The 15,982-nt window shown below is 37.5% G+C and overlaps 1 protein-coding gene across 5 annotated transcripts in view; it reads left to right on the top strand.

Annotated features, from left to right (window-relative positions):
* The window catches only part of apbb2a (amyloid beta (A4) precursor protein-binding, family B, member 2a), a 56,827-nt gene that overhangs the window by 36,157 nt on the left and 4,688 nt on the right, over window positions 1–15,982 (top strand). For all 5 annotated transcript variants that reach the window (XM_086158266.1, XM_086158263.1, XM_086158265.1 and 2 more), the window contains exons 9-10: window positions 12,635–12,749; window positions 15,322–15,397. In XM_086158266.1, the coding sequence (XP_086014392.1) occupies window positions 12,635–12,749; window positions 15,322–15,397 (191 nt within the window). The remainder of the gene's footprint in view (window positions 1–12,634; window positions 12,750–15,321; window positions 15,398–15,982) is intronic.

The raw sequence follows: 15,982 nt of genomic DNA, 5'->3' as shown, positions 1-15,982 counted from the left end.
CTGGAGATCGGTGCTACCTGTGCATTCTGCAAAGCTGTTTGATCATCGAAGTGTGTGTGTGTGTGTGTGTGTGTGTGTGTGTGTGTTTGTGTAACAGATGGTTGGAGGAGGCCACAGGTCTCTACTGAACAATAGTAGAAGCTGCTGAGCAGAGCAGACTGGGGACCCGTTGTATTTATGTTGTTTTCTCTGCCTCGTAAAATGATTTTTTTTTTATTGCAGTGGCTGTTGGACCCTTTGGGTTTAATATGCAGTTTTAGAACCTGAAGATGCAAAGTGACATAATCCGATATATATTCTCCAAAGCGGCTTAGAGATGTAAGACTTTCTCTTCCGTGTGTTTTTGAAGGAGCATTTTCAGTTTGTAAGACTGATGGGAAGCAGTCAGAATTTCCTCCAAAGCTTCAAAAATAGAGATGTGCTGTTATATAAATGTACAAACTTTTTTTATGCCCTTTTTTACTTTTCCACTTTTTTCTCCCTCATATTTATCTATTTATTTATCCTTTTCTTATATATTTTTGTCTTATATTTTTTCATATTATAATTTTTTTTTTTTTTTTTATATTATATATTTTTCTGTCTTATCTCTAACCCAGAGATGCTGCTATTGTGTTATTGTTGTGTTTGTCTCTCACCTTTTATTTATTTTATTCGTGTCTGTTTTGATTCCACTCAACCTGAGAGCAGCCATCTCTAAATTTCATCGCACTCTGACAAAAATGACAATAAAAGCCTTGAATCCTTGAAAATCTTTCGGGTAACATTTTGCGGAACTAGAAATTGCCGCTTGTTTTTTTTTAATTGTCATTTATTAAACGTGTGCTGTAGATTGAATTCCCGCAAAATAATTCATATTTCATCATTAGGGTTCGCTCAGTGCTTAATGAGAATAAATGTAGTTGTATTTTAAACCTTATTAATCCTAAAATGATGTATAAACCGCATGTAAAAATAGATGGGGAGAACACGGGAAACAGCCAGTCAGCTTTCTTTCATTTCCACCGACATCCATTGATCGAACGTCATGCAGAAATCCATAATAAAGCTGAACTTCCCGGTGTCTCGTCAATAATCAAGGAGGCTTTGCGCTAAAATATTTTCTTTTCACGCGTCTTTTTATTGCATTTGTCATTTCCGTATGACAAATTTAACCCCCCTTCTTCCCCCGCCGGTCTCTTATTGACGTTAATTTGAAGAAAATACGATTGTAAGCATGATAAACACTACCGTTATTTCCGGACTATAAGCCGCTACTTTTTAAACACGCTTTGAACGCTGCGGCTTAAACAAAAATGCGGCTAATTCATGCTTTTTTTTTTTTTTCACGCCCCAAAACGTTTAGCCTCGTCACATCGGATCGGTGAAACTACCGTGAAATTCTGAGGTCGTTCGATTCCGGCAACAAAGACGACGACTTGAATGGTTTTTAGTGTGCAGGAAAAAGACAAAGAGTTTATTTTTGTCATTATTATTGTCACTGTTTATGTTCTTATCCTTGTTGTTGTCGTTTTGTTTGTCTGTTCTCACCCTGCTGTCTTTTTGTTTTTCCTTTCTGTTGTCTATTCTTACCCTTGTTGTTGTTGTTGTTGTTGTTGTTGTTGTTGTTGTTGTTGTTTTTGTTTGCTCTGCTGGCTATTTGTGGATGTCTTTTGATCTATTTTAATATTCCCTATTTATATTTATACCCATATTTGTTGATACTGTAATTGCTACGTTGCCTTTACGAAAGAATTTCCCCTATAGGGATCAATAAAGTATATCTTATCTTATCTTATCTTATCTTATCTTATTTAATCTCATCTTATCTTATATTATCTCATCTTGTCTTATCTTATCTTATCTTATCTTATCTTATCTTATCTTATCTTATTTAATCTTATCTTATTTTACCTTACCTTATCTTATCTTATCTTATCTTATTTAATCTTATCTTATCTTATCTTACCTCATCTTATCTTATTTAATCTCATCTTATCTTATCTCCTCTTATCTTATCTTATCTTATCTTATCTTATCTTATCTTATCTTATCTTATCTTATCTTATCTTATCTTATCTTATCTGTGCCGTGTTATAGGCACTGTTCAGAAATAGGCCTTTCCAGTATGTATTTCTGGATGTTACCGGTATGGATTTAATGAAAAGTTTAAAAGAAAAGATGTTTTTTAGTTAACATCTCATTCTACAAGTTGACGCCTGCAAACAAGTGTGGCTAAACTTTCCACTTGAAACTCTGGCACAACAATTTCCTTCGGGATAAATAAAGTTGTTCTCATCTCATCTCATCTCATCATCTAAAATATGTTCACATAGATTTATTTTGCTTATATTCCGGTGCGTTCAATACTCAGTAGTGGAAATCACGGGTCAGTCTGGGAGGGGAAAATCGGTCGAAGCGCACAAATGAATGAAATAGAAATGAGAGAAAACACCGAATACCACGGCAACGTACGAGGGTGACACTTTGATTCGGTTGTAAAAAAAAGATTATGTTACATCCGCGCTCTTATACTACGACGCTTCTTTCCCGCACCCGGTTTCAGCGTGAATCCCAAGCCGTGACCTCATTTACTCTGGAGATGTTTTCGTCCTCGGCGAGAGAGCGAGTTGCCTCACAGCCTTCGGAATCAAAGGGTAGCAGTGAATCAGTCATCCTTTCCTCCGTTCCAGAAATACGTGGACGGAGCGCGGAGGAAATAAAATACATGCCAGCGATAGGAGTCTTTCTTTAACTCATCTCTGCTTTTATATCTTTCATCTTCTCATCTCCGCAACTTACCCTCACCGTCCGGCCCCGCTGGGATTTAAGCGCCGCTCTCGTTCATTCCTGCATTTTCATTTCGGATTTCTGGACTCCCGCCTCCGATGTTCTTCCGTCTTCGTATCGCTGGGACTTCAATTCGCGATCTTCTTTTTCGGCAAAAAAGCGAGGTTGATGGTGTCAGTCGCCTTTTTTTTTTTTTTTTTTTTTTTTTTTTTTTTTTATTTTTTATTTTTCCATTAGCTGTCTCTCGCTGTGACTTTTTTGCTTTTCTTGAGGTCAGAAAAACTGCATCATAAAAAAAAATAAAAAATAATATCCTTTTTTTTTTTACTGTTATTCTTAGTCGTGAACTTCACCGACACAAAGTCGGACGTTGAAAAATGATCGGACGTTTAAAGATCGGCGAACTTGACCTTTTTTTTTTCATTCTATTTATTTGATCATTAAATTCTAAACAACTATTCAGCTCTAAAAATAATAGATTTTTCGTAAATAGAAAATTCCGTTCTTATTTTGTAATTCAGACATTAACGGGGTCGACTACTTAAGTTCAAACATTATTATAAATATGATGATAGATATGAAAATGAACAGTGTTTACAATCAATATTGAATTTAGAAACGCTTTATTTTTTCCATTTGTTTAATTTTTGTATGGATGATTCCATACAAAATGTCAGTACATTTATGTGATCGTTAATTATTTAAAAGTTAAAACAAAATGCCAAATGTCACAATATTCACACACAAAATACCAAGAAACTCCCCTTTTGAAATATGATAAAGTTTATTTGACAATCCGAGATGTGGTGAAGGACTACAAAAATGGCGGAATTCTCCGAAAACTACCAAAATGGCGGTCATTTTGAAGAAAGGCAGGGTAGAGCTGTAATTACAAACTGAGCTATAATTACAGATTTCTTTACGCACTTTTTGTCTCTACTCCAAGACACGGGCTTGAATGGTTTCACATTCATTGAAGGATATTATAAGTTAATTGATTTATTATTGTTATTTTATTTTTACATTTATTATTAGCCTGTGGAAAAAGGTTATTGTTGAAATTTAATTCAGAAGGCTGCAAATGAAGAAGCGTACAAGTTTTATTTCATTGTTTGTATTTAAAAAAATGATTCATTTGAATTTCAATTCTGCACGTGTGCAATATCAAGTAATATGTTGTGTAGAATTAAGCTTTGCTTGTTCCATATTCAGTTTGGGTCCAAATGAAAAGCTTCATTGTTGTATCTGGAGGAAGATTTTTTTTTTATAATAAATATCAATATTGGCCCCGCGACTTTATCCTAGTTTTGGCGTATTTTTGGTGTATTTGAGTTTGCCAGCCCTGTTTTAGAGGAAAATTTTGTAAAAAAAAAAAAAAAAAAAAAAAAAAAAATTGGAAAAATTTTGTGTGTATATATATATATATATATATATATATTACGCACCGTTTCAGACACAAACACGCCCCCCTCCCCTCCCCTCCCTCGATGTAATGAAGAAAATCAGTTATGGATTATCTATAATGCCGCCTCCCGCATCGTGCGATGGATCGCAGGTCCGCCACACCAAATGTAATGGGACAGTCTTGATACTCAACGTGCACGGAAACCCATGTACGCAAGCAGAAGCCCTGCAGGAGGAACATGGGAACTCCTCTTGGAGGCCTCACCCAAAGCAGGGAACTTCCTGGATACTGCGTGAACATTCAGCGCCGAGTGTTATATTGTATTTTTGCGTTTGCTGGATTTCCTACTGAAAATGAGCCGTCATATTTTCGGGTCACTTTTCCCCCAAATGGGTATTTATTTACCCTTCGTCTTCAATAAAAGAGGCATTTCTGCAGCGGGTTACTGTGCTGTTATATCGATTAGCGCCGGGAGCTTCCGTAGCACACGTTATTTACATTTTAAATGATCATCTCTAATGCATTTAATTCATGATAATGGCTGTTTTCACTGAATATTTTATCTTTATATTGGATTTACACATATATTTATTCATTCCTGCCTAAGTGGACTTGAAATAGTTGTTAAGTAGCTTCATTTTGAGGAGGAAAAGATGTTTTTTTTTTTTTTTTTTTTTGCAGAGTCTCACACTTGCGTCGTCCGGCGGGAAGGAGATGTTTGTTCGATTTATCCGTCGTCTCCTGCGACGGCTCATTACGCCATTGTTTTTTTTAAAAAGGGCGTTGAGCTGCGCAGCTCACACATTCTAAGACAGAACAGATTTTTGCATCGTTCAGAATTTCCACAGTGAAGTTTTAATGCCGTCAAACCCACAGACAGACCGAAAAAATTAGATTCACTTTTAAAACAGAGGGGAGGAGAAGCATTTGAATTAGCAGACGCATCAACAAGTGTGGAGTAAGTGCTTTCAGGCATTTAATACTGAGATATTCCCAATTTTCTCTCGTGTGTGTGTGTGAGAGTGTGTGTGTGTGTCTGTTTTTAAGAGATAGTGTGTTTTTGCTGCAGCCGTACGAGCCGCCGCCACCAGCTGTTCGGAGACCAATTTCAAGAGCAGTTCTGATACTGTGACTCTTAAAATCCTTGTTTGAAATATTTTGCAAGCTGCTATAACACACACACACACACACACACACACACACACACACACAGACACACGTGCACACAGATATTCACCATCAGATGCAGGTTCGTGCTCAATGGATGCGTTTGATGGATTATTAAAGAATCGAATGTGGAAGATGTTTCAATTAACCTTCTGGTCGATAGATAGATAGATAGATAGATAGATAGATAGATAGATAGATAGATAGATAGATAGATAGATAGATAGATAGATAGATAGATAGATAGATAGATAGATAGATAGATAGATAGATTAAAAATAAACAAATGAATAAATAAATAAATAGATTGAAAATAAATAGATTAAAAATAAAAAAACAAAAAAATAGATATAGATAGATAGATAGATAGATAGATAGATAGATAGATAGATAGATAGATGGATTAAAAATAAACAAATGAATAAATAAATAGATTGAAAATAAATAAATAAATAAATACAAAAATAAATAGATAGATAGATGGATAGATAGATAGATGGATAGATAGATAGATGGATTAAAAATAAACAAATGAATAAATAAATAAATAGATTGAAAATAAATAAATAAATAGATAGATAGATAGATAGATAGATAGATAGATGGATTAAAAATAAACAAATGAATAAATAAATAAATAGATTGAAAATAAATAAATAAATAAATAAATAAATAGATTGAAAATAAATAAATAAATACAAAAATAGATAGATAGATAGATAGATAGATAGATAGATAGATAGATAGATAGATAGATAGATAGATAGATAGATAGATAGATAGATAGATAGATAGATAGAAAGATAGAAAGATGCACAGCACAACTCTTGTTAAAAATCTTCTGGTCTGCAACTGGACTTCAGTTTCTTCCAGGGTGGAATTTCTCCACCAGGGTTTTGTTCGGGTCCAGATTTCAGTGGTTTGTTGCGTCAGCGGACGAGTTGATCTGCAGAAACCAGGTGTAAAGTGGCTGTTATTCTAATAGAGTGTCGTTCAATTGGGGAAAAAAAAAGAGCAACTTAGCGGAATTAAAGCTAAACAAAGGAGGGAAATCTGTTGGATCCCGTAAGCGGAGGCTCATGTGGACGTCACCGTCTTTCCTGGTTGTTTGGACGGTGCAGAAAGTCCCTGTTTTCGCGTGCAAATCCGTCTCGGTATCGATCCCGGTTGGCCTTGGTACGTTTTTTTGCCAAAGCTTGTGTCCGAGGCCTCCTCCTTGTTTAGCTTTACCTTTTCACCTTCTAACCCGGCTCATCCCGCCGAGTTACTCTTTCCTTCCGATGAGCCATAACAACCACCTCACACCCCGGCTTCTGCACATCAACTCCTCCGTTTACGCATCGAGCCGCCGTAATCCGGACCCGCCCCAAAACCTGGCGGTAATTTCGGGAAACCGAAGAAGCCTCTCGGATGAGGATTGAAACATCTGAAAGTGGAGAAACTCCAGTCCAGTTGCCAAGACAAGAAGAACTGACCATGAACCTCCACGGATACAGAACGCAACTCTTATCTGGAATCATTCGGGTTTGCTGGTGTGTGTGCATGTGTGCGTGTGTGTGTGTGTGTGTGTGTCTTGTGAGAAGAAAGAAAAGTGTTTTAGTGTCAAAGCAGGAGACGGCAAGAACGTATAAACAAAGGGAATATTGAAGAGGGAGAGGGGAAATGCACGTGTGTGTGTGTACGTGTGTGTGTGTGTGTGTGTGTGCACAGATCAGTTTGTGCATTTCCAAAATAAGAGGTAAGTCAAAGTCCAAACAGGAAAATGACAAAACAACAGGTTCATCTGCTTTGGTTTATTAACATTATTCTTTTTTTTTTTTCTTTCCCTCTTCCCTTTTCTATTTCCCCCTTTTCTTTTTTAAATTCCTCCGATGTTTAAATTCCCACCCGTCTTTATTTGTCCTCTCTTTCCCTCCTCCTCTTTCCCCACCGCTGCCGGGAAACCAGAGAAAGGTAACCGCGCCGAAGTCCGAAGCTCCGTCGCTCCGTCGCTTTCGGTCGTCGTCCGTTAAAATGCCGGTCGGATGAGCGTCTCGGGTTCACTCCGGTTCAAACTCGCTCCTTCTTCGGAGGGGAAGCGGCGGAAAAGCGAGCGTCTAAACCATCAGCGATCCAGACTGGCCACGGGCCGCTTCCTATTAAGGGCGGCGTGCCGTTTTATGGCGTTTTGATCCTCCAGAGAGGGAACAGAAGTCATAAAAGAGCCATTTGTAGGATGCAAGGCAAGGCCACTCACGCTGCCTCGGTGACACACTCCTCCCAACTTGCCTGGATAAAGGGCCCGCCAAACACACACACACACACACACACATGCCGCAACCCACGTCCCATTGCACTTTCATTCTTGGCCACAGGCGAGGAGCGTTATTGACTCAAAGTGTGTGAGCACACAATTAAGCAGAGGAGACAGCCTGGATAATGGGCTCATAAACACAGAGAATCCACCGTGATCAACGCCAGCCGGGTGGATTCTATGTTTCTCCTGGTGTTTACACTGAGCTGGGAATCCGGGAATATTTAGCAGGATGTAGGTTATCGACGTTAAATTTCATATCGTTTATTTATTTTATTTAAAAAAAAAAAAAAAAAAAAGAAGCCTCACATTGCATTATTACTAGACGGCAGGTTTTGTATGGCGGTAACGAGAGCCGAGCCTTGCAGGCGGAAGAATAATAAAAAAATAAATAAATAAAAAATGAAAAAATAATAATAATAATTAATTAATTGAATTAAATTAAAAATTAAATTTGAAAAAAAAAATTAAAAAAAAAGCATTGATTTGATTAAAATACACAAATATGTTGGTTTTAATTAAGAGGTGGTCTTATTGAAAGGTCTTTCAACCCCACGACATTCGCACATTTAAGAATAAGAACAACTTTATTTATCCTGAGGGAAATTTTTGAAAAAAAAAAAAAAAAAAAAAAACTTACTAAATTGTCACTAAAGCAAGAAAGTAAATAGAATTTTAAAAAAAAGGAGAAAATTTAGGAGAAACTCTGGCAGGCAGAATCCACCGTAATCAACGCCAGACGGGTGGATTCTATGTTTCTCCTGGTGTTTACACTGAGCTGGGAATCCAGGAATATTTAGCAGGATGTAGGTTATCGACGTTAAATTTCATATCGTTTATTTGTTTTATTTAAAAAAAAAAAAAAAAAAAAAGAAGCCTCACATTGCATTATTACTAGACGGCAGGTTTTGTACGGTGGTAACGAGAGCCGAGCCTTGCAGCCGGAATAATAATAAAAAAAAAAACAATAATAATAATAATAATTAATTAAATTAAATTAAAAATTAAATTGAAAAAAATAAAATAAAAAAAAGTATTCATTTGATTAAAATACACAAATATGTTGGTTTTAATTAAAAGGCAGTCTTATTGAAAGGTCTTTCAACCCCATGACATTCGCACATTTAAGAATAAGAATAAGAACAACTTTATTTATCCTGAAGGAAATTTTTGAAAAAGAAAAAAAAAAAAAAACTTAACTAAATTGTCACTAAAGCAAGAAAGTAAATAGAATTTAAAAAAAAAGGAGAAAATTTAGGAGAAACTCTGGCAGGCAGAATCCACCGTGATCAACGCCAGACGGGTGGATTCTATGTTTCTCCTGGTGTTTACACTGAGCTGGGAATCCGGGAATCTTTAGCAGGATGTAGGTTATCGACGTTAAATTTCATATTGTTTATTTATTTTATTTAAAAAAAAAAAAAAAAAAAGAAGCCTCACATTGCATTATTACTAGACAGCAGGTTTTGTACGGCGGGAACGAGAGCCGAGCCTTGCAGCTGGAAGAATAATTTAAATTATTTGACAGACATACACTAACGTACACACACATACACACACACACACACACACACACACTGCATAGCCTGCATAGAATAAGAACAACTTTATTTATCCCGAAGGAAATTGTGAAAATGAAAAAAAAAAAAATTAACGAAGCTGTTACTAAAGCAAGAAAGTAAATAGAATTAAAAAAAAAGGAGAAAATTTAGGAGAAACTCTGGCAGGCCGCTGCCCGAGACAGAATTTGGCCTTTTTTAAGGCGTGCTGGTTGTTTTGTGCCGCTCACGGCTCATTTTTTTTGGGATTTATGCTCCTCATTTTCTGTGCAGGATTCCGGTCCTTTTTCTCTTTCCGCCAGGTGAACTTTCCTCCCGCCTTTACTACGTCTTTATATCAAGATACGGAAAAAAAAAAAACAGTTTACCCCGAGGAGTTAATGACCATCATCAGGACACCAACGATGCGGCGACAAATATATAGACGTAACAAACCTGCTGTTTTATTTCCAATCTATTTCCATGCCTTTTCTCCACTTTTAAATCAAGATTTTTTTTAATTGGCATTTTGCAGGTAAATTTTGCAACCAGAGCTCCCGCCTCGTAGTATGTACATTTTTTTTTTTTTTTTTTTAGAAAAATAAGTTATTTACATGAGTATATTAATCCTCCAACTTTTTATTTTTGCAGATCTCACGTGTTAATGATCTCCACGTGCACGCGTGTGTTTTTCTACCTCCTCCGTGTTTCATCTCTCGTCATAAACTTCTTTTTCTCGTAGGAGTTTCCGCGCTTCTATTCGCCTCCTCCTTGTTTTTATGTTTTCCTGTCGCCGCTCTCATTACACGGTTTTCTCGTGCACCGTGACACACATCTGCCAGGCGTGCAACGCGAACGTGCACCTCCGACAAAATTGGCCTCCGCCATTTTTTTTTTTATTTTTTATTTTTTTATTATTTTGAAAAAAACATCCGACTGAAACACGATAAATAAAACGCGATAAATAAGCTTCAGGTGCGGCTTGTAAATGACACAAATAATGACAAAATAGTTTTATTAAAGATAAATGAGCCGCTCGGAATAATCATAATTATATAAATGTCTTAACGCCGTATTGGGTCATAATATATGATGGGATTTATTAAGACTCCTGCTCGGATTTTTTACATTTTTTTCTTTTTTTTTTTTTTATTGTAAATCTAATCTTAAATATTAGACGTATAATCAACTTGCTTTAAAGCCCATTATCGGTCGTGAATCAATGTAATGAACTCGCCGGCCCTCGTGAGGTTAGGAAGGGTTATGGGATGGAACAAATAGCGTTAACATGAAAACAACCGATGAAATCATTTAAAAGTCATTTTGATCCGCCGACGGACACATTTGGTGTCGAGTAAAATCATTACCTAGAAATAACACTAAGTCCAAATTTTACCTTTGTTTTAGTCTAAAATAGGTAAACAGATAAATGATAAAAATCTTTCTATGCAATGAACTGTTCCTCGAAAAAAATACATGACAAATTAATATTAAAAAATTAATATTAAAAAAGAACTGATGAAATTACACCCTACAAATATTGTTGCGTTAAAAGAGAAAATATTGTCACCTTGGGAAAATTTGCCACTAGAATTTATAAGAGAATTGATTGGTTGCATGAATAAGAGGAGTTGTAATGTTTACAAGGTTATTCTGGTTATTAAATCAATCTTTTTAATTTTGCCCGTTTTTTTTCGCGATCGTTTTTGTGGTTTTTATAGAAACGAGAAAAGAAAAGATGGTTGCAATAATGTCAGTGAACGTTTTTTTCATCAAAAAATCTTTTTTTTTTTTATTTTGAAGCAAAAAAATACATTGCAAAGTTACTTTTTCATTTTTTCCTTGCTTTTTTTTGTTTTAAACCCACTGTATAAAACACCCAGATGCATGTGAGAAAAACGCGCTGGTAGCACTAACACAAGATTTGATTTCACGCAGGGGCCACAAAACATTGTTCTGAGGGCCACAATTGGGTCCGAGACCCCTGAGTTAAAGGACTTATATGTAATTAAAAGTAATTTGTCATTTCCCATCAGTGATCAGCACGCATTCAATCAATATGACTCGCTAAGAAATCTGCAACGCAGCCATATTGCATTTTTTTATTCAGCCATTTTCACTCAATAGACTATTTTAGTTACCGTTTAAGTTTATATCCTCTCAAGAGCATATAAAATATGTAAATTAAAAATACATAAATAAAAAAAAAAATCTATAAAATATCTATTATTATATTATTATTATTTATTTATATAATAAAATATATTCTATTTATATAGAGATATTTTACTACATTTTATATTATATTATATTATATTTTTATATTTTATTTATATAGAGAAACTATATATGAAGGTGGACTTCACTTGTGGGCAAAATAACATGGTCATTATGGGTATATCCTCTATTAAAAACACACAAATATTGTAAATAGATTATCATAATCACACAGATCAGCCTCTATTCTGAGTTAATGTTCTTACTTAGCATTTCTGTTGATGAACATTGAGTGTTGTTAGCATGCCATGTCGTAGCGAAAGGAGTGCCAATAATATCTACGTTTCATATAAATATTTTATAAAAATCTGTCATTGCGTCATCTCATAAATGTATCAATTTTACAAGATGCTCTTGTTTAAGTTCTCACTGTATGTATATATGCCAGTGGTGGGCTGTCAGGGCCTGCAAGGCCTTCTCTGCTGGCCTAAAAAAAAATCGGAATCACATTTTTAATTACAATTGAATCTTAATTATATTTTGAATCTCAAATCTGATTAAATATTCCTTTCACAGCTTTTTCCCTGACTGTAGTGCTTCCAGACATGTACTTTCATTGAACAAAGAGGATTTAACCAATCAAATTTCAGCTGTTATGTGTTACCAGGCAGGGTCAAAGTCAAAGAAATCTGCCCGCAGGCCGGCAGAATCCGACTCACAGGTGCTCTGGCGAAAAATAAATCGATGAAACTGTTGCTTCAACCGATCCGAATTTGAGTTGAGACACCAAGGCCTTCTAGAAGGCTACGCTAACATCAGCGAGTCACACATCTTTTGACTGGATCGTCAGAGAGCGTGCTAGCCAGAGCAAGCACAATTATAGTTTGTGTAAAACTTTCCTGGGGGGAAACCAGAGTGGATCTAGAACTTACCGACAAGTGCGCACGGAAACACAACTCCACTACGAAAAGGTGAAGAAAAATAAGGAAATCTTAAAAAGACTGACAGTTTTATAGCCATATAACAATTATTAAGGGGATGAATGGAGCACTACTGAAGGCCTGGGTGTGAAACACATGTCCCGCCACTGATGTATGCATATGTGTGTGTGTGTGTGTGTGTGTGTGTGTGTGTGTGTGTGTGTGTGTGTGCCCGTAATTACACACACACACATAGCCTTCCTCCATGTTGCCTTGCTTAGCAACCCGTCATAATTCTTTCATGTTTGGTATCTTTTGTCTGCAGGGATTTTGCCTATGTGGCGAGAGACAAAAACACTCGTGCGCTGAAGTGCCACGTCTTCCGATGTGATACCCCCGCCGCCGCCATCGCCACAAGTCTTCACGAAATCTGCTCCAAGGTGGGTGCGGAATCAAGCTATCAGCTTTTAATCGGGTTTATTTTTTGCCGACTTTGTTATCGAGAGCGACTTCTAAAGGTTGACGTCGAATCTTCGATGCCAGAAAAGGCCCTTGTCATCAACGCGTTAGTGCGCGTTTGAGTGCCGTTTGTTTATCGGGGACGAGTCGAGACGGGAAATAAAATGTAACTTACGGCCTCGGCTGTGAGGAGCGCAGATAAGATAGGGTGGCGGAATACGTGCCGTGTTTAGTGATTGTGGATTGAGAAGTGAATCTGTGTTTGCCAGCTCGGCTACGTAGAGTTTTGGACACCAACCCAAGCATTAGTGTTGTCGTACTTCTTTCCTCTTCTTTCCCTTTGGCTTTTTCCTGTCCGATCTTCTCCATCCAACCCTCGCTCTCCAGCTAACTTTATATCCTCCCTCACTGTGTCCATCTATCTTCTCTTTGGTCTTCATCTGGACCAGGGGTGGGAAAACTACGGCCCGCGGGCCACATCCGGCCCGTTAGGCTTTTTAATCCGGCCGCCAAAGATCGGTACAGAATTCATACTTGATGTGAATGATTGAATCAATAAATCAATCGGATCGATGAATCGGGAGCTCAAACAGGAGATCATTTCATTTTTGGAGCTACTTGAGAGCTGAAAGACACGGATCGGCCTTTTTGATATAGCCTGTACTGTGGGCGTACTGACAAATAGAATGAGCTGGATGTGAAGCTACAGGGGAACAAAACAGTTTGTGCGTGAAATACAAACAAAAACAAAGCTGGTTTTATTTTCAGGGAAAATGTCTGATATGTACTGTTAACTATTTTTTTTCATTTTTTTATATGTACGGTATCTTGAGCTGACCCGGCGCATCTGTCAAATTTTAAAAGTCAATGCTGCTCCTGAGCCAGAAAGTTGTCCCACCCCTGATCTGGACCTCCAATTCCAGCATCCGTGTGCCGATATAGCCATTATCCCTCCTCTATACATGAGCCAACCTTCTCTTCTCTGAAACTTCTCTCCAAAACATCTAACGCGATGGACTCATTCCTGAACCTCTCCATCCTGGAACCTCAACATCTTCATCTCTGCGACCTCCACCTCTGCTTCCCGTCTTCTGGCCACCTTTTCTTTCATTCTGGTTCATCGCCTTCTATCTAACGTCCTTCCACCCATTCCAACCTGCTTGAACCCGTTCCTTCACCTCTTTTTTTTCTTTTTGCTCCGAACTGCCGACCTTAAATACTTGAAAACTTCTAGATCTCCATATATTCTGTTTTCCTGCGACTAACCTTCATTCCTCACAAACCTCCACCTCCCTGGATGTTCCTCCATCTGTTCCCTGCGCTCACTACACATCACAATGTCATCTGCATATTATTTCTTAATACGCGCCATTCAGCAATTCTGGGCGATTTCAATTTAAGTTTTTTTTTTTTGTTTGTTTTGTTTTTTTGCTATAAGGTAGGTATAGGAAACATGATGACTTACTTTTGAACTGAAATAAGAATAAGAACAACTTTATTCATCCCGAAGGAAATTGTTGTGCCAGAGTTTCAAGTAAAACATAACAATAATAAATAATAGTAAGACATTGTATAAACAGATAAAAAAAAATTTAAAAAAATTTAAAAAAGGGGGGGGGTAGAATAAGAAATACAAATAAAACAATAAAGTGTCAAAGTCAAGAAACAGATCTATAATAAAACACTAGCGAACAACAAATGACAGGGTCCTGCAACAACCTGCTAGTCAAGGACAGGGTAACTTAAAGGTTCACACCTTCAACAAAATACACACACACACACACACACACACATGCATCTGTATATAAATAAAGATCAGTGTGTCCTCAGCCCACTGGTGACCTTGCAGAAGAGAATCCACAGATCCTACTTTTACGTTAAACCCCCTGGATCTGCTAATGGGAACGCGACCCTTTCTTGCACCTTTAAAAAACATATTGTAGCTGCAGCTGCAGTGTGTGTGTGTGTGCGTGCATCTGTGTGTGTGTGTGTGTGTGTGTGTGTGTGTGCAGGCTCACCAGACTTTGATTAATGACACCTACAATTAATCAAGTATCTCCACCAAGTGCAGCGACCATGCAGAGCGTTTGACGCACGAGAAGGAAAGTGCACTGCAGTGGAACAGCAGAAATCCAGCGAAAAAAGCCTTTTCTAGAAAAAGGATGTTTTTTTTTTAGAGGATAACCAATGTTTTTGTGCACTTTGTGTGTTTTTTTGTGTACAAATCCAAAGAAAAACAATATTCATCTGATCCTTGAGTTGATTGTGAGCTGCGTGAATATGAATTTAAGCCCCATCTCACTGTTTTAGTTCTTTCTCAAATTAGAAAAAACACATTAAATAACATGGACATTGTTGAAAATGAAATATTTGAAAATAAGGACTACATTTAGTGGGAATCTTTAACGTAAGCACCCTCTCTATCCCCCTCTTTTCTATTTATTCCCATTCCTTTCCCTTCCTTCGCTTTTAACTCCCATTCTGTTCTGTTTTCTCTTTATTTTATACCTTTTTCTCCCTCCATTCTTTTATTTTTTTGCTCCCTTTGCCTAGATTATGGCTGAAAGGAAAAGTGCCAAGGCTGCAGCTGGCAGCTCCTCCCAGACAGGCTCCGATGTTCCCCTGCAAGGTGTGCGCACATACTCAACACACACACACACACACACACACACACACTTGTCTGTCAGTCTTTTTCTTTTGTAGTTCTCTGGTGAGAGAATTGAATTTGTCAGCTGTGCACAATCCTTTTTTCCGCGGTTTCTCGTCTCACGTTACAGCGTTTCTCCGCATCTGAAACCGAACACACGCTGTTTACGATCGACCTCGTCGCCTCCAGAGAGACTGAAAATACATTTCAAATATAAAGATCGCCGTATTTGATTCAATTACGCACAGATAGCAAACCGGCTCCTGAAGAAAACTGCAACCGCTGACTTTTATCCTAGCGGTGCTAATTCCATTTGCCGTTCTTCTAAGGCCCGACGCCTGTTTCGCTAAATCCCGAGTAATTACGGGAAGAAAAGAGGAAGAGCGACCGCTCGGCTTTTGCTCGGCTCATGCGTATTTGTGCTGAGCGTGAGGGAAGGCGGAATATAAAAAGGACGATATCGGCTTTCCACTTACAGAGACGCTCGACTTCATTAAAACCCAATTAGCGTTTCTTTGAGACGAGGCTCCGCATCCTCACCCTGCGATCAAAGCGTGTATCGGTGGG

The sequence above is a fragment of the Fistularia commersonii genome, chromosome 13 (genome assembly GCF_037954325.1).
Source record: "Fistularia commersonii isolate RoL2024-O1a breed Wild chromosome 13, RoL_Fcom_v1.0, whole genome shotgun sequence".
Classification (NCBI taxonomy): Eukaryota; Metazoa; Chordata; class Actinopteri; order Syngnathiformes; family Fistulariidae; genus Fistularia; species Fistularia commersonii.
This window is presented reverse-complemented; position numbering and strand designations above follow the sequence as displayed.